This window comes from Netta rufina, assembly GCF_964035555.1.
Source record: "Netta rufina genome assembly, chromosome: 2".
Classification (NCBI taxonomy): domain Eukaryota; kingdom Metazoa; phylum Chordata; class Aves; order Anseriformes; family Anatidae; genus Netta; species Netta rufina.
In genome coordinates, this window is record NC_140124.1 from 105,501,505 (window position 1) to 105,519,061 (window position 17,557).

At 39.7% G+C, this 17,557-nt stretch overlaps 1 protein-coding gene across 1 annotated transcript in view; it reads right to left on the reverse strand.

The window, feature by feature from the left end:
* The window catches only part of VAPA (VAMP associated protein A), a 28,831-nt gene that overhangs the window by 5,612 nt on the left and 5,662 nt on the right, over positions 1–17,557 (reverse strand). Inside the window, exons 2-3 of the mRNA XM_084282480.1 lie at positions 6,699–6,851; positions 1,467–1,570 (exon numbers count right to left, since the gene is read on the reverse strand). Of these exons, the coding sequence (XP_084138606.1) occupies positions 1,467–1,570; positions 6,699–6,851 (257 nt within the window). The remainder of the gene's footprint in view (positions 1–1,466; positions 1,571–6,698; positions 6,852–17,557) is intronic.

Sequence of the window (17,557 nt, forward strand, 5' to 3'; positions counted from 1 at the left end):
CCACTTTAGATTTCTCTGTAAGTAACGAGAGGCAGAGATGGTTTAACTTAAGTCTGGAAATGGAATCAAGTGAACTGAATGCCAGGATGGATCCAGAATTTTGTAGGGCACAACAGGTGGGACAGCAGAGTGGTTTCCTTAACACAATCAGGAACAAAAGTACTACCTGAGTTGGCCTAAGAACAAAGCCATACCGCTGCTTGGTAAATGTTCTCATGTCCTATTTCAGAAGCATCAATTTTAAACAAAAGAATGAAAGACACATTTATTGATTCTATACTTAACTCCAGAGTAAATTCCTTTTTATTTTTTTTTCCTCCAGTGGCTATAATTGTGCAGTAACTTGTAACTACAATTACTGATTTTCTGCAAGATTTGTTTCTCAGTATTCTATACTTTTAACAACCAAGAAAGCTGTTATTTTCAAGGTATTTCCAAAGTGGATTTTTATATCCTCCCCAAATAGTTACGCTTCACTTACCACACATAACCAAGAGCTACCAGCACATATTAAGTAAACCAGACCAACAAGAGAGATGTTATCTTTGTAGCTACACATCTCAAAAGCTTAACAAAAATTTTTCCACTGTTTCCAGTGGAAAGAGATGCCATAATAATCTTTGCCTTCACATGTAAGGGAAGAGAGCCTAAGCTGTCGGAGGTGTAGTGAATTTCAGTAATTTATAAAATATGGATAAAAAGTTTTGTTTGCCCTCCTCTACCTTGAGTGAACACTGAACCACATGATTAACCATATGAACTGGGGGGTCCTTAGAACAGTTTCTAGAGACAGAAGCCCTGCATCATACCCCTGGACCCTAATAAAAATGCTAATAGGAACCCACGTATACCCTGAAGGGCATGTTCTGACTGAAGACTTCTCTTCCTTGTAATGTCAGAGAAAGGTGTCCTTACTTCTGAACTACAATGCACAAACTTAATTCTCTTCTTCCTGGATCTTTTGTCAGACCAGTCCAACCCAAGAATTGAACCTACAACCTGTTCTATTAAAAAATAAAATCTATCGTTTGTGCTGTGTTTAGCCACTTGGTATCTCATAGAGAGACAGTGTAGTCTTGCAAATGTTTCAATTTCTTAGGATACTATTCAACTTTTTAGACCTAATGTGTCTATTTCATACAACTTCAGGCTTGCTGCTTCCATATACTGGATTCCCTCATATAAAACCTGTTTCTTCAGTTCCAATAAACTGCTTATCACATACAACATGACCATGCTTTAGCACTGACGTGACTTTAGCTTTGATATAGTACTACTTCTATTCAATCAGTAACTAGACAGGTTCCAAGAACTGAGCTTGTATTTAATATTAAAAACCCTGAATCACTTACGGAAGACGTTTCTCCAAAAAAATAATTTAAAAAACGTGATTCACTTAAGACTAAATTTTTAAATAAATAAGCAAATGCAAACTACAACAGTTATTCTACCCCTGTTTTACTTACCACTGCCTCCATATCTGAAATATTTGATGGTGCGTAGATCGTTTGTACCATAAACTTGTGTTTACTCTTCTCATTTGGGTCATAGTCAAAAGGTTGCAGCATTACTATACAAAAGAATAAAAAAGAAATCCGTGATCCTCCAGCTAATCACTGTAATAAACATGCCATATGCTTTCGGTTCGTTTCTCAGTGAACAGACACTGAAAGTTAAAACGTGAAGGCAGTGTTGAAAATAGTGCAGATGTAAGATGTTTCCTTTCATTACTTGCTACAGTGTACAACCATTAAAAACCTTAAGTTTTTCAGAGTCTAGAATAGCTTAAAAAATTATTTCTGCAATTACTGTAACTAGAAGATATTTAATATACAAGTGAGAACAAACATATCCTGACTTTTCTGTGGAATAGATAAATTTTGTGATTAAGTAAATGCAAACATAGAAGAACGATGGTATACATTATGACATTTACTCAGGGGAAAGGAAAAAAAAAAAAACTTACATTAGACAGACCACCAGTAGGGCAAGCTCAACTGACTAAATCGTATTAATCTAAGCTGGGAGCAAGACTACTAAAATACTTAACTCAAACCACAATTACTACAGGAGGTAAAGCTGCCTAGGGCTTTAATAATGCATCATTAGAACACTTTCAAATTCAGCTCTTGTAAGATTTATAGTGATTACTTACGGAATAACTACGTAACACATTTTATTCAGGTTTTGACATTGTTAAACTTAAGTCCAGCCCAACAGCTAATGTTTGCCCAAAAGCACTCCAAAATCCAGCTATGGATTTGAATTCTACAGCAAGTTTTGGTCCTCCACTACATTTTATGAGTGGACAAAGAGGGATGGGATTCAAAATCATGTTTGATGTAAAAGCAGTTTTAAGTGACACATTAAAATTAAATACATAATACCCTCTTTGTATTTTATCTGATGCATTTTATCCCCGCACTGTCAGCCTTCAACATACTCTAATGCAGATTTTAAAAAACTTCCTGAATGAAACCAGATGCTTCTGACACAATATAGTTTGTGCTACAAGTACCAGAACTAGAATATTCAAGCTGTAGAGGGTACTTTTGTGACAAGACAGTTTCTGAATGAGAAGTCTTTTTACTGCACTCTTAGCTTTCCAATTTTGATAATTCAACTGGTCAAGCTGAACTCATGTTTTCAAAGTTATTATTTTGAAGTGTACATAAATTGGAAAAATGAATTACATCAGTAACAGTTCTCATTATCTCCATTATTACTACAACACTACAATATTTTTAAAAGAACACTTCAATTACAGAAGCACAGCACCTTCATCCATCCAAACTGTATAAAGCCATCAGGAGGTTGAGGTGTTTGTTGTTGTTGCTGTTTAAAAAACAGCCCAGAGTGGTTGTCAGCTCATTCTAGTATCATTATTTTGTGTGTGATTTCTTTAGTTCAAAGTGACTGAAAAGAGAACACCTATAATACCGTCCAGGAGAGTAAAGCAGGGGCATAGAATAAGGATTTGCAGAAATACCTGAATACACAAGGGTTGATAATAGTAGTGCTGGAGGACTAACTGAAATAGACAGAAGGATACATAACCAGCAGAGTCTACCTCCATCCTACTTCCATGGAATAGACCCTAATACAAACGGTCACTTTAGCCTCCTTGCTCACATTTCATCCTGGAGACAATTAGTTGACTCACTCCTGATGGGAGTCCCGGATAACAGAAGTTATATACACACATACACACGTGTACACACTTGCAACTCTACCAGAGAACAAGGACTCAGAGTAAACTGTAGAGATAAATTATTTGACTTGTCTCCCACAGGAAGTGGATTCCACTTTAGAGCATCATTATATAAAAAGAAAAAGAGAAACTTAAGCAATTTCAGATAAAGATTAAAAATGTGAATTACATTCATGGAGTCCTATCACCAGGAATCTGTACAGCCACCTATTTTACAGCAATGAAGAAACTAAAGCAGAAATATTTATTTAGCTAGGAAAACACACTGTACACTCTGAATGAGTTTCCCATGTAATTCTAAAAAAGTTCCGTCTGTAGACTTCAATATTTTTTTACAATGTCCAACAATTCAGTTTTATTTTCCTCAATTCGGCATCCTCACTGGATGTATAGCTCAACATCCCCGCTTTCACACAGTGCAAGTTCTTCACAATAGAACTGAACTGCATTAGCTTATAAACTGGTAAGTACAGTATCAAAATGATTAACTTGGCCTCTCCAAATTCACTGGTACTTATGAAAAAGTTACTACTAAATTTAATTATACTGCAACCTAATTCTAGAGCTTATATACTAGTTACATGTTGCAGATGTTTGCTGCAGAATAGTTATCCAATGTTTTTCCTCCTCTAATGCTGCATACGGTATAATCAAATGATAATTAAATAATCTAGCATTCTATCTAGCAATCTGAATCAGATACATTCCACAAATAAAGCCCATATAGGAACTGCAGTATTTAACATGCTTTCAAACGATCCCACTTGCAAAGGCTTTGAAGTCAGGTTTCTTTAATCGTTGGCCTCACTTAGGTCCAGAATATAAATGATCTAACTAAAGGCTTCTTCCAAACATGGATGCTACAGCAATTTATCTCTAAGAATTGTTCCACCAACAGACCACAGAAAGAATGCAGTACTTTAGTTTCCCTACGCCAAGGGAACAGATGGAATAGCTTGAAAGACAGCAGAACCAGCTTTCCATCATCTGAGATCTTCCTCCTGTGCTGGCAGAATCCTTGGGTAACTAGTTAAATAACTTGGTGTTCTTTGACTACTAGGTAACAGCTGAAAATTTGATTGAATTGAAAAGCAGCAGAGAAAAAGATCAATGAATTCAAAGAGACATTCAAGCTATGTTAGGCTTTAAGTAATCATGGCAAACTCCATGAATATATGAAGCCACTGTTTTCAGCATATTCTCAGAACCCACGAGCTGTCGACATTATCAATTCTAAGAGTATTGCAAACAGGTATGAAAGCAAGACTCTTGTTAGTAAGCCTAAGTTTTCTACAGAGAAGGGCTTTATCTCCACAAAAACGATCTTAAATGGGTCTGAAACTCAGAAGGAAGAACACTAACACGTAACAGTTGCAAAGAAAGAAAAATAACATTCTATAGTCTGGAAAGAAAAATCACCAGCAAACAATTAATATAGATGACACAAAAATAAATAGTTAATTTAGGTCATCGAGGTGAAGGGAAAGACATCCAAATCAACAGTAAAAAAGAGGTCCTACCAAATCCGTATTTTTGAAAAAAATATATAATGTGTTTAAAAAATAGTACCTTCTGTTTCACAATAGGATGATACACAAAATGTCTGTGGACTTCCTTAAAATGTCTATTAAATCACATCTCCAATAATGTACTTTAAAACTCCCTTGACCCTGAATTATCTGATGCATTATCTGGACTAGAGGCAGCTAACACTGTCAACATTTAGTTCTGAACAGAGTTTCAGCCATGGTATCCTACATTGATTTCCCTCTGCACAACAATGTGAGAGAAATCTATTTTTAATGATATGAACAATGAGTCAGCACTGAAAACATTCAGAAGAGAGATACAAGAGATAACAAAGTGGGTCAATAGAAAAAGTATCTGCGTACTTGGCTTACCAAGTAATTCAAAAGGAATTATATGCCCAAAACCAACAATTTGGGGAAGAAAACTTAAATTCTGAAAAGCATCTGTAATGACACATCTACATCTTGGAGTCTCTGTAGCTGAAAAACCGCATGAGATCCCATTAACACAGAAAAAACACTAACAAAGAGCCACTGTGGATGCAAAGTGGAAAATCACCCAGCTTTGATACTCTGATACATAGTTAACACAAATGTCTGTGAGTCAATGTTGAAAAGGAAAATAAGCTAAGCTTTTGACTACAGGAATCTCTAAACAATTATCTCAATAAAATGATCTTTTGTCCACAAGACTCTGAACTGTCCCTGGCAAGCAATACTGGAGTTTTAAAAGGTCACATTCTACAGATCATATCGGATTAGAAAACTGGTGTCTCTCCTAAAAGGAAAGTTACTCTAAGGTTTTAATCCATCAACTTTGAAGTTTTCCTGAGTTATTTCTTGCAGCTTTTGAACATATCACCTAAAGCTAGTTCTTCAAATTCTTTTAAACTTCCCAGAGGGCTTAAGGGTATGAATATGAAAAGCTCTGAAGATTGCTCCTTGTTTCCCTTTGCTTTGCTATAGCTTTTCAGGGCTACTATGAGAATCATCAGCTTTCTAGGCTTAGAAGCTTATGGCTGTGTCACCCTTGATCTCTACAACCTATGAGACTACATCCATGTTGGGAAATATGACGGTTCCACAGAAAAGTAAGAGTTTCTCTCCTCTTACAGTCATAGGTTTGAGAATTGCCTTATTCAGATGATTCTTAACTCAAAAAGATTGGGAGAACAACCTACCAAAATAATTTACCAAGTCAGAAGAACAATACCTACTCTTTTCCCACTTTCTTGAGAATGTCTACTCCCATCATTCCTGACATCTGGTCTTTTTGCCACAGTACTGTCCAGTATAGGATTAGATTATTATATATCCAGCTCTCAAAATTCTGTTGATTGTCAGAATGAAGTATGTAAGCCAAACCTAGACGGAGTTTCACGGGGGGCGGAAATATTGTGTGGCTTCAAGGCTCACACTGCTGAGCACTAAAGATCCTTTTTTAATCCACATCCCAAAAACAGATTAAGAAGTGTCTCTAGAGTGAAACGTGATACATTTGTCAAACCTAAGGGCTACAAAAGCTCTATCTAATATAACAGAAAATTTCCTTAAAAGAATTGATGGATTTCCACTTAGCACGTATTACTTAACACACTCATAACTCTTCTATTACGACAAGTTATGACACAATAGAGTTCAGACAATAGGGACCTGTACTATTCCAAACAACTATTCCACGGTTGTGGATGGATTTTTTTTTTTTTAAACGCAATGAACTGTCAAATGTTGAACTTTAAACACATCAGAGCAGCCAAGCAATGTCCCACTTCACAATGGGAACATGAATACAGTTGTCTGAAGGTACTGTTAATGTCACTGCCCATTTCCAACTTTCCTTCCTCTTTAACACAGCAATAGCTGCAGGTAAACATGATAAACGACAAACAAATATTTTTGTACAGAGGTTTTTCATGCTTTAAAACATATAACCTGCAACGATGTATATCTGCTTTTACCTGAAACAATTACAGATGATCCTGGGTCAATAATTCCACTGTTTGGCCTCACACAGTATCGACGAGGCGCTGTGGTCTTCACTTTGAAGCATACTTTTCTATCTGATGGATTTCGTAGCTTAAGATTTGTAGTTACTACGTCTGTAAAGGGACCTGGAAAAAAAAAAAGTCATTTTTGTTGTAAATATTCGTGTATCTCTGGAAGACAAGCCTGTTTATACAGTACAAATTACTCTTAAAATATAATTTAATGGCAACAGGCAGGTTAAATCATACATCTGTTAAGCACATATACCATTACGTGCAAAGCATATTCCATCACCTTAGTTATAACAATATACATTAACGCAATGAACAAGTAAGTAGTATGACATATTCAAGCTGCTGGCGCAAGGAGTTCATATATACATATAAAGAGAGAGGCATTTTTACGACTTAAACACAGACGTCATTATGCTAATTTTACCAAAGCTTTCCTAACACTGCACGTAACCAGTGGGTAATGATCATATGTGCAAGTAAATCTTGCTGGATTTTTCTCTAGGAATAGAAGCAATATGTACTTTGGAATTCTTTCAAGTGTTTATTACAGAAAGGAAACACTGTGATAATGAAATATACGAACTGCTCTTGAGATTTCAACTTATGTTGGGCTTTGAGGTCCTACAGCCTTGACAGAAACATCGCCCTCATCTTTTAAATTCAAAACAGGCAGGGAAGATGATACTCTGTTTATGTATATATTCCAACTCGTCCACCAAAAAGAAACTTCAGTTGCCATATTCACCTATCTAATGCAGTATATTCTCTAAACTGTGCCTATGTTAAACCATCAAGATAGAAACTGACTCTAAGGCTGGATTGGACGACAGAGGCTTAATTTCAATGTCAAGCTGTAAAAGCTCTTCTTCCAGAAGAGATCACCTCCAAGTGATATCATACGGTAACAGCAAAAAAGGTTCACAGCGTTCTCAGCTATGTTAATCTCCTTTATGTCATCTGAAAGCCAGAACGCACAGGCTCTACAAGAATGAACTTAGAAAATGGAACTGCATATGAACATGAAGTTAATTCAATAATACTTCATGTGTACATGAATTTTAAAGAAGCCTATTTTTCTTTAGACATTACAAATCAAATTACTACAAAATGCTTTTCACCATTATTGGAATAGCAACAACTACTTTTCCATTTAAAAAAGAAAGAGAGCAAACTTTAGATTATACAGGGTTGAAAACATACACGACCTGAGCAGGAAGGTAGGAATCCACCAACTGCGTAAGATAAAGGAAGTCAGAAAGTCAGTTCTCTTCTGGGACCTCTGTGGAATAATGTCTCCAGGACTCCTCTGAAGCCAACGGCGCTATCACTAGCATGTTATTACACTAGAGGGCTCACTATCTGAGCAATGTCTTGATTTCTGTAACCCTCTTTCAGCCCGAATCCTTGATGTTGAGAGAGTGCTGAACACAGCCTTGACTTGAAACAATGAAATACAAATCGATAGAGGACAAACTGGGATTACTGAGAACAAGAATAGTCAGGTGGAGGTGAAGACACGTGTGAGCCAGTTTAAATTCGACAAGACTTCATTGGTGAGAAAATAGGAACTGGTACTACTTGTCTGAAAATGTCATTTCTAATCTGGCTTTATATGGTAGAGGAAGGTAATCAGCCTTTTAATCCACTGAAACTTGGCACGGGTCCCATGAGGAAGATTTACAAAACTACTTCAAAGTTTCCTGCCACTTGTCCCTTGTCGGCTCTTGCAGGATCCAGTTGCATTTACTTAGAGAGTTCAACCTAAAAATAACTCCCATAACCCACACCAGAAGCCGAACTAAAATCAGGTATCTGAATAACCCTCTAAGTCTGAGGCTGCTGATACACTCAGAAAAAAGACTGAACGCTTATTTTTTGAGGCATACAAACATTTTTAATAACTTAATTCCCAGTATTTTACTTAGAGCCACCTAGGCAGTGCCTCTGCAGTGCCCAGCAGCATAGGAAACCTTGAATTGGGCTTTCAGTCTTTTTTTTTCCCCTTTTGTTTTTGTTTGTCTATAATTGCGACTCTAGACAACCTGAGGTGCTCTGCTGTGCAATCTCCTCAACCACTGCTACAAGAAAAAATCAGGTCTAAGAAAAAAAGGCTCAGTTCAGAGGCTCATTTTGAAAGACAGTCACCAAGTGGAGGAGGTCTACTACTCAAATAGCTTATCTCAAGACACAGAAACAGAGAATTTAGGAACTCGAGATCAACTTGTTTAAACTTATAAAAAAAAAAAATAAAAGATGTTCCAAGACATGAAAGGCCCCCTCACGCCTTCCTTCTCAGAGCCTGCATAATAAAGGCAAGATAGGAGTCAAAGCATTGTTAGGATTATTCTAATACTTCCTGGCAGTTCTAACACCACGGATGAAAAAAAAGCCTGCTTTTGTTCTCCAGGTACAGACATGTAATGACCTCCTCTGCATTTCCCCAGCACTTCCCAAAAAGCAGCCTTCATCTCAGGAAGGTTTTTCAGCATCAGACACTTCTTCCAGAGTGGACTGAGATCTTTTCTCAAAGCCTTGGGCACCCTTTTGGCAGCCTTACCTTTCACCTGCTTTCCAAAAGCTTGAAAGGTGACAAGCTGCACAAAACCTCTCCAGACTCCCAACCATCAGAATTAATAAATAGCTCCCAACAAACTGGTGTACAGAGGGACAACAAAAGGAAAATAAGACTGAATGGCACTGGTCTGGCAGTGCCCAGCTGTTCTGGTAGTTCAGTGACAGCACTGATCTTGAGCATGGGTAGGCAGGCATAGACTTTTCTGACACAAGGACAGGAAATCAGGGAAGAAAAGAAAATGATTAGCATTGTGAAGAGAAGCATGTTCTAAATTAGAATGGCATATCCTTCAAAAAAAAAAAAAAAGCATGCAAGAGCAGAAAGGGATTCTGGAGTTTCCATTCACACAGACATACGTAACCCTACCCTTGAAAGAGTGGGGAAATAAAAGTCTAGCTGGCACCTACAGCCTGAGCACAAAATCTTAAATCATCAAATTTCCTTGAGAAAAACTAGAAGAGTGGGGCAAGAAAAAAACAGGAGTGAGAAACACTGGGCCATACCACACAGACTACATCTGAAGAAGCTGTGGAAAAGAACACAGAGGCTAAGGTAGGAGGTAGGTACAGACATTTGGGGCATGCACTGAGATGGACAAGAGCATGCCAACTTCATCTCAGGAAACACAGGTACATTACCATATTATTACACACAAAAAAGTATCTCACTCGCCACTTGTGACACCCAGTCTAAACCTGGGTTGGTTTTATTTAAGCACTTAAACCTGTAACAAACTCACATAACTGCCCCCAACACACAAAAACACCTTGTGAGTACTCATCTACTGTCTTTTGCCCAATTTCCATTGGAAACTATCTTTTTTTAATCTTAGATTTGTACAACTGAAGGCCATGGACTTTTGGATCTGCAACGAGGGTTTCCAGAAGCTGTGGTAATTTAACCATTAAAATCCTCAAGGTACACTGAATTAGCTGTGATGTATATATATCGATGTAACAGTGATGTGCATCGACAAGAGATCATTGCTTTTTAAACCTGTGATTCCAATCTAACAACTCCAGAGAGGCAGAGCTGTTTTAAAGGGGACTGGGAGTTCAGAAATCTGTTTAGCAGCATCGAGCCGAGACACCAACTCCAGCATCTTTCTAGAAGAAAAGCCGTGGAAGTGCCAGATAATTCCCACTGTTTTGAAAGGCACAGTGACAACCCACGCCAAGATCTCTCCTGTCTTTTTGACTTACGGCAGCCTTAGGAAGGAAGGACAGCCACCTGCCTCATCACATCGCAGAGACTCTAGAGCTCCAAAAAACACAAATGCGCTGCATCTCTCTTCCAGCAATCCTCCTGTGCAGCCACCATGAGATTAATGCCGGGGTTGCCTCTGGCAACCACGTATCTTGGACTAGAGCAGCTAGCAAGCAGGAGGAAGTGACACAGATTCTGCAGAGCCAGCTCCCACTGCTGAAATGCGGTCCCAAATTGCCTGGCTTGCCACATCCCGGCCTCATACACTGCAGTAAAGCCAAGCCACGATGTTATGGGACAGGTAGGGTCTGCACAAAGATCTTTTGGGATGAATATTGTCATGTTTTCTCTTCAAATTCAGGTCTCCGGGTTCTGAGCACCAAGGCACCCTACTCCTGCCCAGAAAGGTCAAATATCAAGGGAAAAGGGTGACATGAATGTGCCTTGCTAGAGTGGGAAGGATGAGCTGAGAGGAGTCTCCTCAGTCCGTGGTACCCACGGGGGAGATCTGAGATTACAGCCAGTAATCTGCTCATTAACAGTACAGCACAAATGAACTGGAAGAATTTCTGGGAGGGGACAGGCTTGGTTCTTAGATGAGCCATTCAGAATTAGAACAGCTAGCAGAACGTATACAGAGACCCTGTTACAGAGCATCTCCCCTGCCTAGAATTAGGTAACAATTTATCATTGTATAAAATTACAGCAGCTTGTACAAAAATAAGCACGTTTATTTAAAAAAAAACTGAACAGCAGTTTCCATGAAACAGCTTAAATGTAAGTATGTTCTTCTCTTTAAGACACTGAACTATAACTGTTATAGAAAGCTAAATACCTAAGCTGACTGCCAAAGGCACTCCATTTCATGCAGAGAACTGAAGATTATTTAAGCTGTAAACTGGCACATTAAAGTATTCAGCCATATCCAAAAAAAAAAAAAAAATACAAGTATACATAAGGAAGCACACAAACAAGCAAAAAGACTACCAACTTCTAAAAAAGCATGAGTTGCAGCATTAACTTCAAGAATTATTTGTTCAAGCTCTACGTGCGATGCTGTTTTTTCCTCACCTTCCCAATTCTGGGAGCACTCAATCTATACAGAAGGCTTCAAGGTACCTTCCCCCAAATGTACTCAGGCAGGGTAGTTTTTGTCCAGCGCATGACAGAGTCAAGTTGGGCAGTCTGGTCTCCACCAGACCAGCCACTTCATCCTAGCAGCTTACCAAGTTGGTCGAGCACAACTTCCCCTTGGTGAAGCCACGCTGACTACTCCTGATGACTTAACTTTCTTGCCCTTCACATGCCTGGAAATGCTTTCCGGGGTGAGCTGTTCCGTCACCTTCCCAGGAATCCAGGCGTAGCTGACCAGCCTGTAGTGCCCTGGGAACTCCTTCTTGCCCTTCTGGAAGATGGCAGTGAAATTTGCTTTCCTCCAGCCTCCTGGCACTTCTCCTTACCAGCAGATTGATGAAAAATTACAAGAGTGGCCCCACAATGACATCTGCCAGCTCCCTCGGCACCCCTGGGTGCATCCCATCAGTTTGCCTAAGTATTTCCTGACCTGATCTTCTTCCACCACAGGTAGGTCTTCCTTGCTCCAGATTTTCTCCCTGGTCTCTGGGATTCCTGAAGTGTGACTTCTGGTAATGAAGACTGAGGCAAAGAAGGTGTTAAGTACACAGCCTCTTACATGTCCTGTGTAACCAGGTCCCACATCTCCTTCAGCAGTAGGCACACATTTCCCTTTGTCACCAATGTATTTACAGAAGCCCTTCTTGTCATCCTTGACATTCCTGGCCAGGCTCAATTCCACTTGGGCTTAAGCCTTCTTAACCTAATGCCTGCATGTTAGGACAACCACTCTGTGCTCCTTCCAGGTCACCCAGCCTTTGCTTCTACCCTCTGTAAGCTCCCTTTTTGCACGTGAGTTTGGCCAGGAACACCTCGTTCATCCACACAGGTCCCTGTGCATTTTACCTGACTGCCTGTCTGTTGGGATGGACTGCCCTTGAGCTAGGAGATGCTCTGGGAATACTAAGGAGCTCACAAAACGATCAGTGACTATGTTCTCCTGCATCTGGGACAAGCATCATAAACAGAAGTATTTCCAGAGACTCGCTGTCCTTTTAAAAAGGAGTTGCACCAGAACAACAAAAAAAAGCTCTGTTATAAGAACGGGCTGGACAGATGCTCAGTGATGTCCAACCCACAACGCACTGACACTGTGTGCAATGCACCAGGAGATATCAAGGGCTTTATGTATTAAGGTGTTTCTCTTTTGGTTTTAAATCGATCGAAATAGCCTTTGTGATATGTGTCTACCGTCTTCAAATATATGAATACTGATTGCAGTAAGTTAAAAATAAGAATTATTTCACAAAGGACTTGGAGATGGCAGCTCATTCTGCTTTGCCTACAGTCTGATACTCCAGCTTTCTTTCCCTGTACAAAGAACACTCCTGCCCTCTTCACCTCCAGATTTTTCCTCTTAAGTTTATCCAATTATTTTAGAAGCCCCGAGAAACATTTCTATTTCAGGTTCTACTACAGAAGCATATTTATTTTAAAAGATATAATGAGAAGGAAAAGAAAAAAGGTGAATTGCCAAAATTAAGCTGAAAATTGCGTGTTACTGGCAAACAAAAATCAATAGTGAAAGAAATGAAGGCAAGATGTCTAAAAATGAAAGACCAGCATCCAGTAGCGATTTGAACTACCTGACTGTCAGACAAGCACACTTAAAATATAAACAAAGCATTTGATTGCTTCAAATGGGATTTCATAGTTCTGAAAAAAAGCATATGTGAAAGAGCTGGCACAAAAAAAATAAGAGCAAGAAAATATTGTTTCTCTCCATAAACGACTTCTAAGCAATTAATAATCAAATCTTTGCGAAAACAATCTAAAAAGAATCCATAACAGTTATTTTCAAGGAACATCATTCCTTTTTCTCTTGAAATACCAAAAACACGATCTTTAAAATATCCTATAAACTCAGCTGGAAGAAAAATTCCTACTCTAACAAATCACCGGTGTTAAATTTATTCATGGTCTACAAAGCGTAATAGCTTAGGTTTCACGAATTAATACTTCAGCATTATAACTCTGAACGATGAGGAATAATCAGTGGATGAAGTGGCAAGATTACTAGTATCTACAAATAGTCACTGCTCTCAGGTACATATCCATATATCAGAGCAAAAATACAGGATCTCTCTCTTCTTATGCTACCCTGGTGCTTCAGAAATAACTCTTAATTTTATCATCAATCTGTACATAAATAACACAATCCAAAAAAACAAACAAAAAAAACCACTTTATAAGAAAGCTGACAGGCCTCAACATCCACAGCCCCCCAGTAGGCTGATTCCAGGCTAGCACTATTCATCATGGGGTAACAACAGATATTATCTGTGCTCCTCACACCAGCACACTGATGGTAGAGATCTGTCAAAGATTTTTTCTTTGGAAAAAAAAATGCTCAGACAATGCCCATTTTTAATCCTAAAAGAGCTTGTATTCCTCTGTCAAAGCGGCGAGGAGAGCATATATAAGGCTATACAGCTTGCTAGAGGTGCTTGTACCCATGTTGACATGCATGCTCTCACCGGGGGCTGGTGGAAGGGAAATGGGAATTGAGATCTGTTGCCTGCCTTTCTGACAGAGAAAAGACAGGAACACAATACAACGGCATTTCAAACCAGACAAAACAAACATTCTTTCTCCTGGTATTCTCTTCCTGGATCAGAATTTTATATTCACCCCAGATTGTTCCTGATATGCTGTTAGTGGCCAAAAAAAAAAAAAAAAAAGGTAAAAACACAATGAGCATCTATCTCAAGGGTAAAGTGCAGCCATAGATGGCTATCATGAATTCTGGTAAACAGAACATTAGCTGCTTTACAGAATGGCAAGAATACAGGCTAAAAGGAGATGGTAAATATGGACAAAGGTTTCCTTAGACTCAACAGCACTACCAATAACACGACGTAACATGGAATAACTTCGTCCAAAGACATTAATGCCCGTGTTTAGTTTAAGCTTTAAAACCTAGCAGACCTAGGTTTTAAGTCTGTTTATGTCTGTTCTTGATATTTTTCCTAGTGAAAGAGTCCCATTATCGAATAAATGCCATGTTACCAGTGTCAAAGGCAATCTTGCTACTTCAACTTAACCTCCAGGTTATTGTGAATTCCCGACTTGCAATTTAGCTCCATTTGGTTGGTTGTGCTGTTGTTCTTACACAAGACACGCTAAGCATACTAAGACTGGTAGCTCATAACTCTACTAGGATAAAGTCTTAAGAATCTAGCAATAAAGCATTATTCACCCCAAAGCATTCTCTGTTGAAAAAAACAAAAGCAGTAGAAATATTTTACTACTGATAAATATGAACACTTAAAACAGCAAATGATGCTTAAAGTCCTGAAACAACTGGTAATATGTACAAGCAATCTAGTTCAGTAAGGGCTGGGTTATAAATCCTTCCTGCTGGAGCAACTCTTTACTTGAATGAGGCAAGATAACTAATGAATTTGACAATTACAGAGGCTCTTAGATTTCAAAGAACATTAGCCCATTTGAACAACAGAGCTGGATACACAAGTAACTGTCCCCTTTCTTCCTTTGAACTTTCTTTGTATTTTAACCTGCTATAGCTTACAGAAGCTTTCAGGGATGCTGAAACAGCCAGATCTGCTGCTTAAAATTTCCAAGCATACAGCAGCTCAACTACCCAACCTCCAATTGGATACACCTGTCTGATCTGAATCGCAATATTCAAGACACACTTCAAACCATCCAGCGGTAATCAGAATATGTGTAATTATCTCAGCTGACAGCTGCAATGGCACACAGTATGCTGCAGCAAGGCTGATTTCCTTGCAGGCTTGACCAAAAGCTGTGTGCTCAAAGAACTGGACATCAGAAGCCGGACTCAAACATGCTGCAAGAACACCAAAACCCTCCTGCTTTTCACCAGTTTCCCTGAAGGTAGTATCCAAACAGCACAACGGAGTAATTTTGATAAATAAATGTAGCACAAATAGCATCCAGCCTCACAGAAGAGGCACACCCAGCTAAACGGGCTCACGTATCAGGCATTAAAATGCTCAGCGTGCAGATGCAGCTAGTGCTGGGCCACCTCCCAAAGGCGTGAGCAGCCCACTCCAATCTCAGGGTGACCTCTCATTCTCCAGAAGCAGAGCCCAGGCCTCTGACATCTCACCTCTCTGGAAGCCAAGTTCACCAGACCCTACCATTAACTCAGGAAACAAACATCTGCTTTCAGCTGGACGTGGTGATGACCCCCTCGCTCTGACAAGATCCCCATTCTCTCCCTGTCTTCCCGTCACAGCATCATGCTGAGAGACACAGCCCTGCTGCAGGACCGGGCAGCTCACTTCCACAGCAGCAGCAAGAGCCCCAACATGGAAGTGAAACGACGTCTTGCATGTGTCCAAAACAAAACCCTAACAACTTTTAGTTTTGCTCTAGTAGACTTAGCGGCCTTATTAAATTAACATCACACTCCTGCGCATTCTAATTACTAAGTTTACTTCACATATGGAGCACTAACTCCTATGTGTATGACTTATTTTTATGAACATCCCTTCTTACAAGTAAAAAAGCTATTGAATGCTATCCAGCCCTGCACATCTCTGTCAAGCTTTTCTAATGCCTTGGAACGTAAGACAACGTATCAGCTTCTAGGTGAAGCGTGCCACAAAGTACCACCACAGTCCTACCAAGCTTTTAGGAACACTGTGGCCTCATGACCCTAGTAAGAAGCTTTCTAAAGCCCATGAGAAACAAATCGTTTTGTAAGATGGTATCTGATGAAGTGAAAACGAGTTGAGGGGTATTTCTGCCCGCAATTCCTTTTAGAAAGTTGGTTCCAATTGCCATGATCCAGGTTTGAAATTCAAGTGGTTTCTACTGACCTAAACACACTCATAGCCACTCGATGCCAACTCGGTTTTGTACCAATCCTACCCTTCCACCTGTACAGCTTCTCTTTTCCCCACTACCCACCTCTTCTGATATATTTATGACAGGGATTAGATCCCCTTGCAGTCTTCACCTTGCTGAGGCAAACAAACCACGCTACTCTGCTTCATCTGTCAGTAACTCTGCCTTTGCACCATTCCCACTTGGGTGTACTCTCTCCAACAGGCTGCTGCCAGGGATGCACTCAGATAAAGCCTCATCAATGCCATGCACCACGACATTACAGCTTCCCTCATAACTGTACTACAGCCTCATATTTGCCCTTTTTCGTGCCTCATCACACTCACACAAGCCTGTGACTAAGTACCGGTCTCTAGTCTTACTCGCTCATCACTCCCAACAGGAACGATCAAGCAGCAGGTCTATCCCTAGCACACACCAAACACACACTTTTTTTTACCATTCCTCACGTCTCCTACCTTTGCATCCCCAGGGAGCTCCACGAACACAACCCCACACATACCAAGGCCTTTAAAGAAGTCACCGCGCCAAGTTCGAACACGACGCTGGGCCACCCTTTGGAAATGGCTTTATTAAGCCTTCAGTAGGCCAACAGCTATGCTGCAGTTCATTTTACAGCTTGCTCCTTCTCCATCTTAAGCTTACCTGCAACTTAATTACGACCTCCGCAGACACCTCTGTACCAAATAACCTAATGCCATCCATAAAACCCAAGTGTTTGGGCAGCGGGAGCACACAAAAGAGCTGAAAGGAGAGGCACAGAGCAGGAAGCGGCTCTCAGACCAGGAAGCGGCTCTCAGACCAGACTGGCACACGCTACCCAGGACGCCCATGCTGCATTTTATTCCATGTTCCATTTACCCCCATGTCTTCAATTATTCTTTCCTCCAAGGCTTTGCATACAATTTAGGTCAGATCTAGTCAAGCACTGAAGTGTCAAATTGAACGTTACAACAAGCCAGAGCACACCCTGAGAAACGGGAGGGAAAAAGCTGATGTGACTATCTTTTAAAAATTCAGGAAACTATTTCTCTTTTCCTTTTCTTCCTTCCTCACATTATTT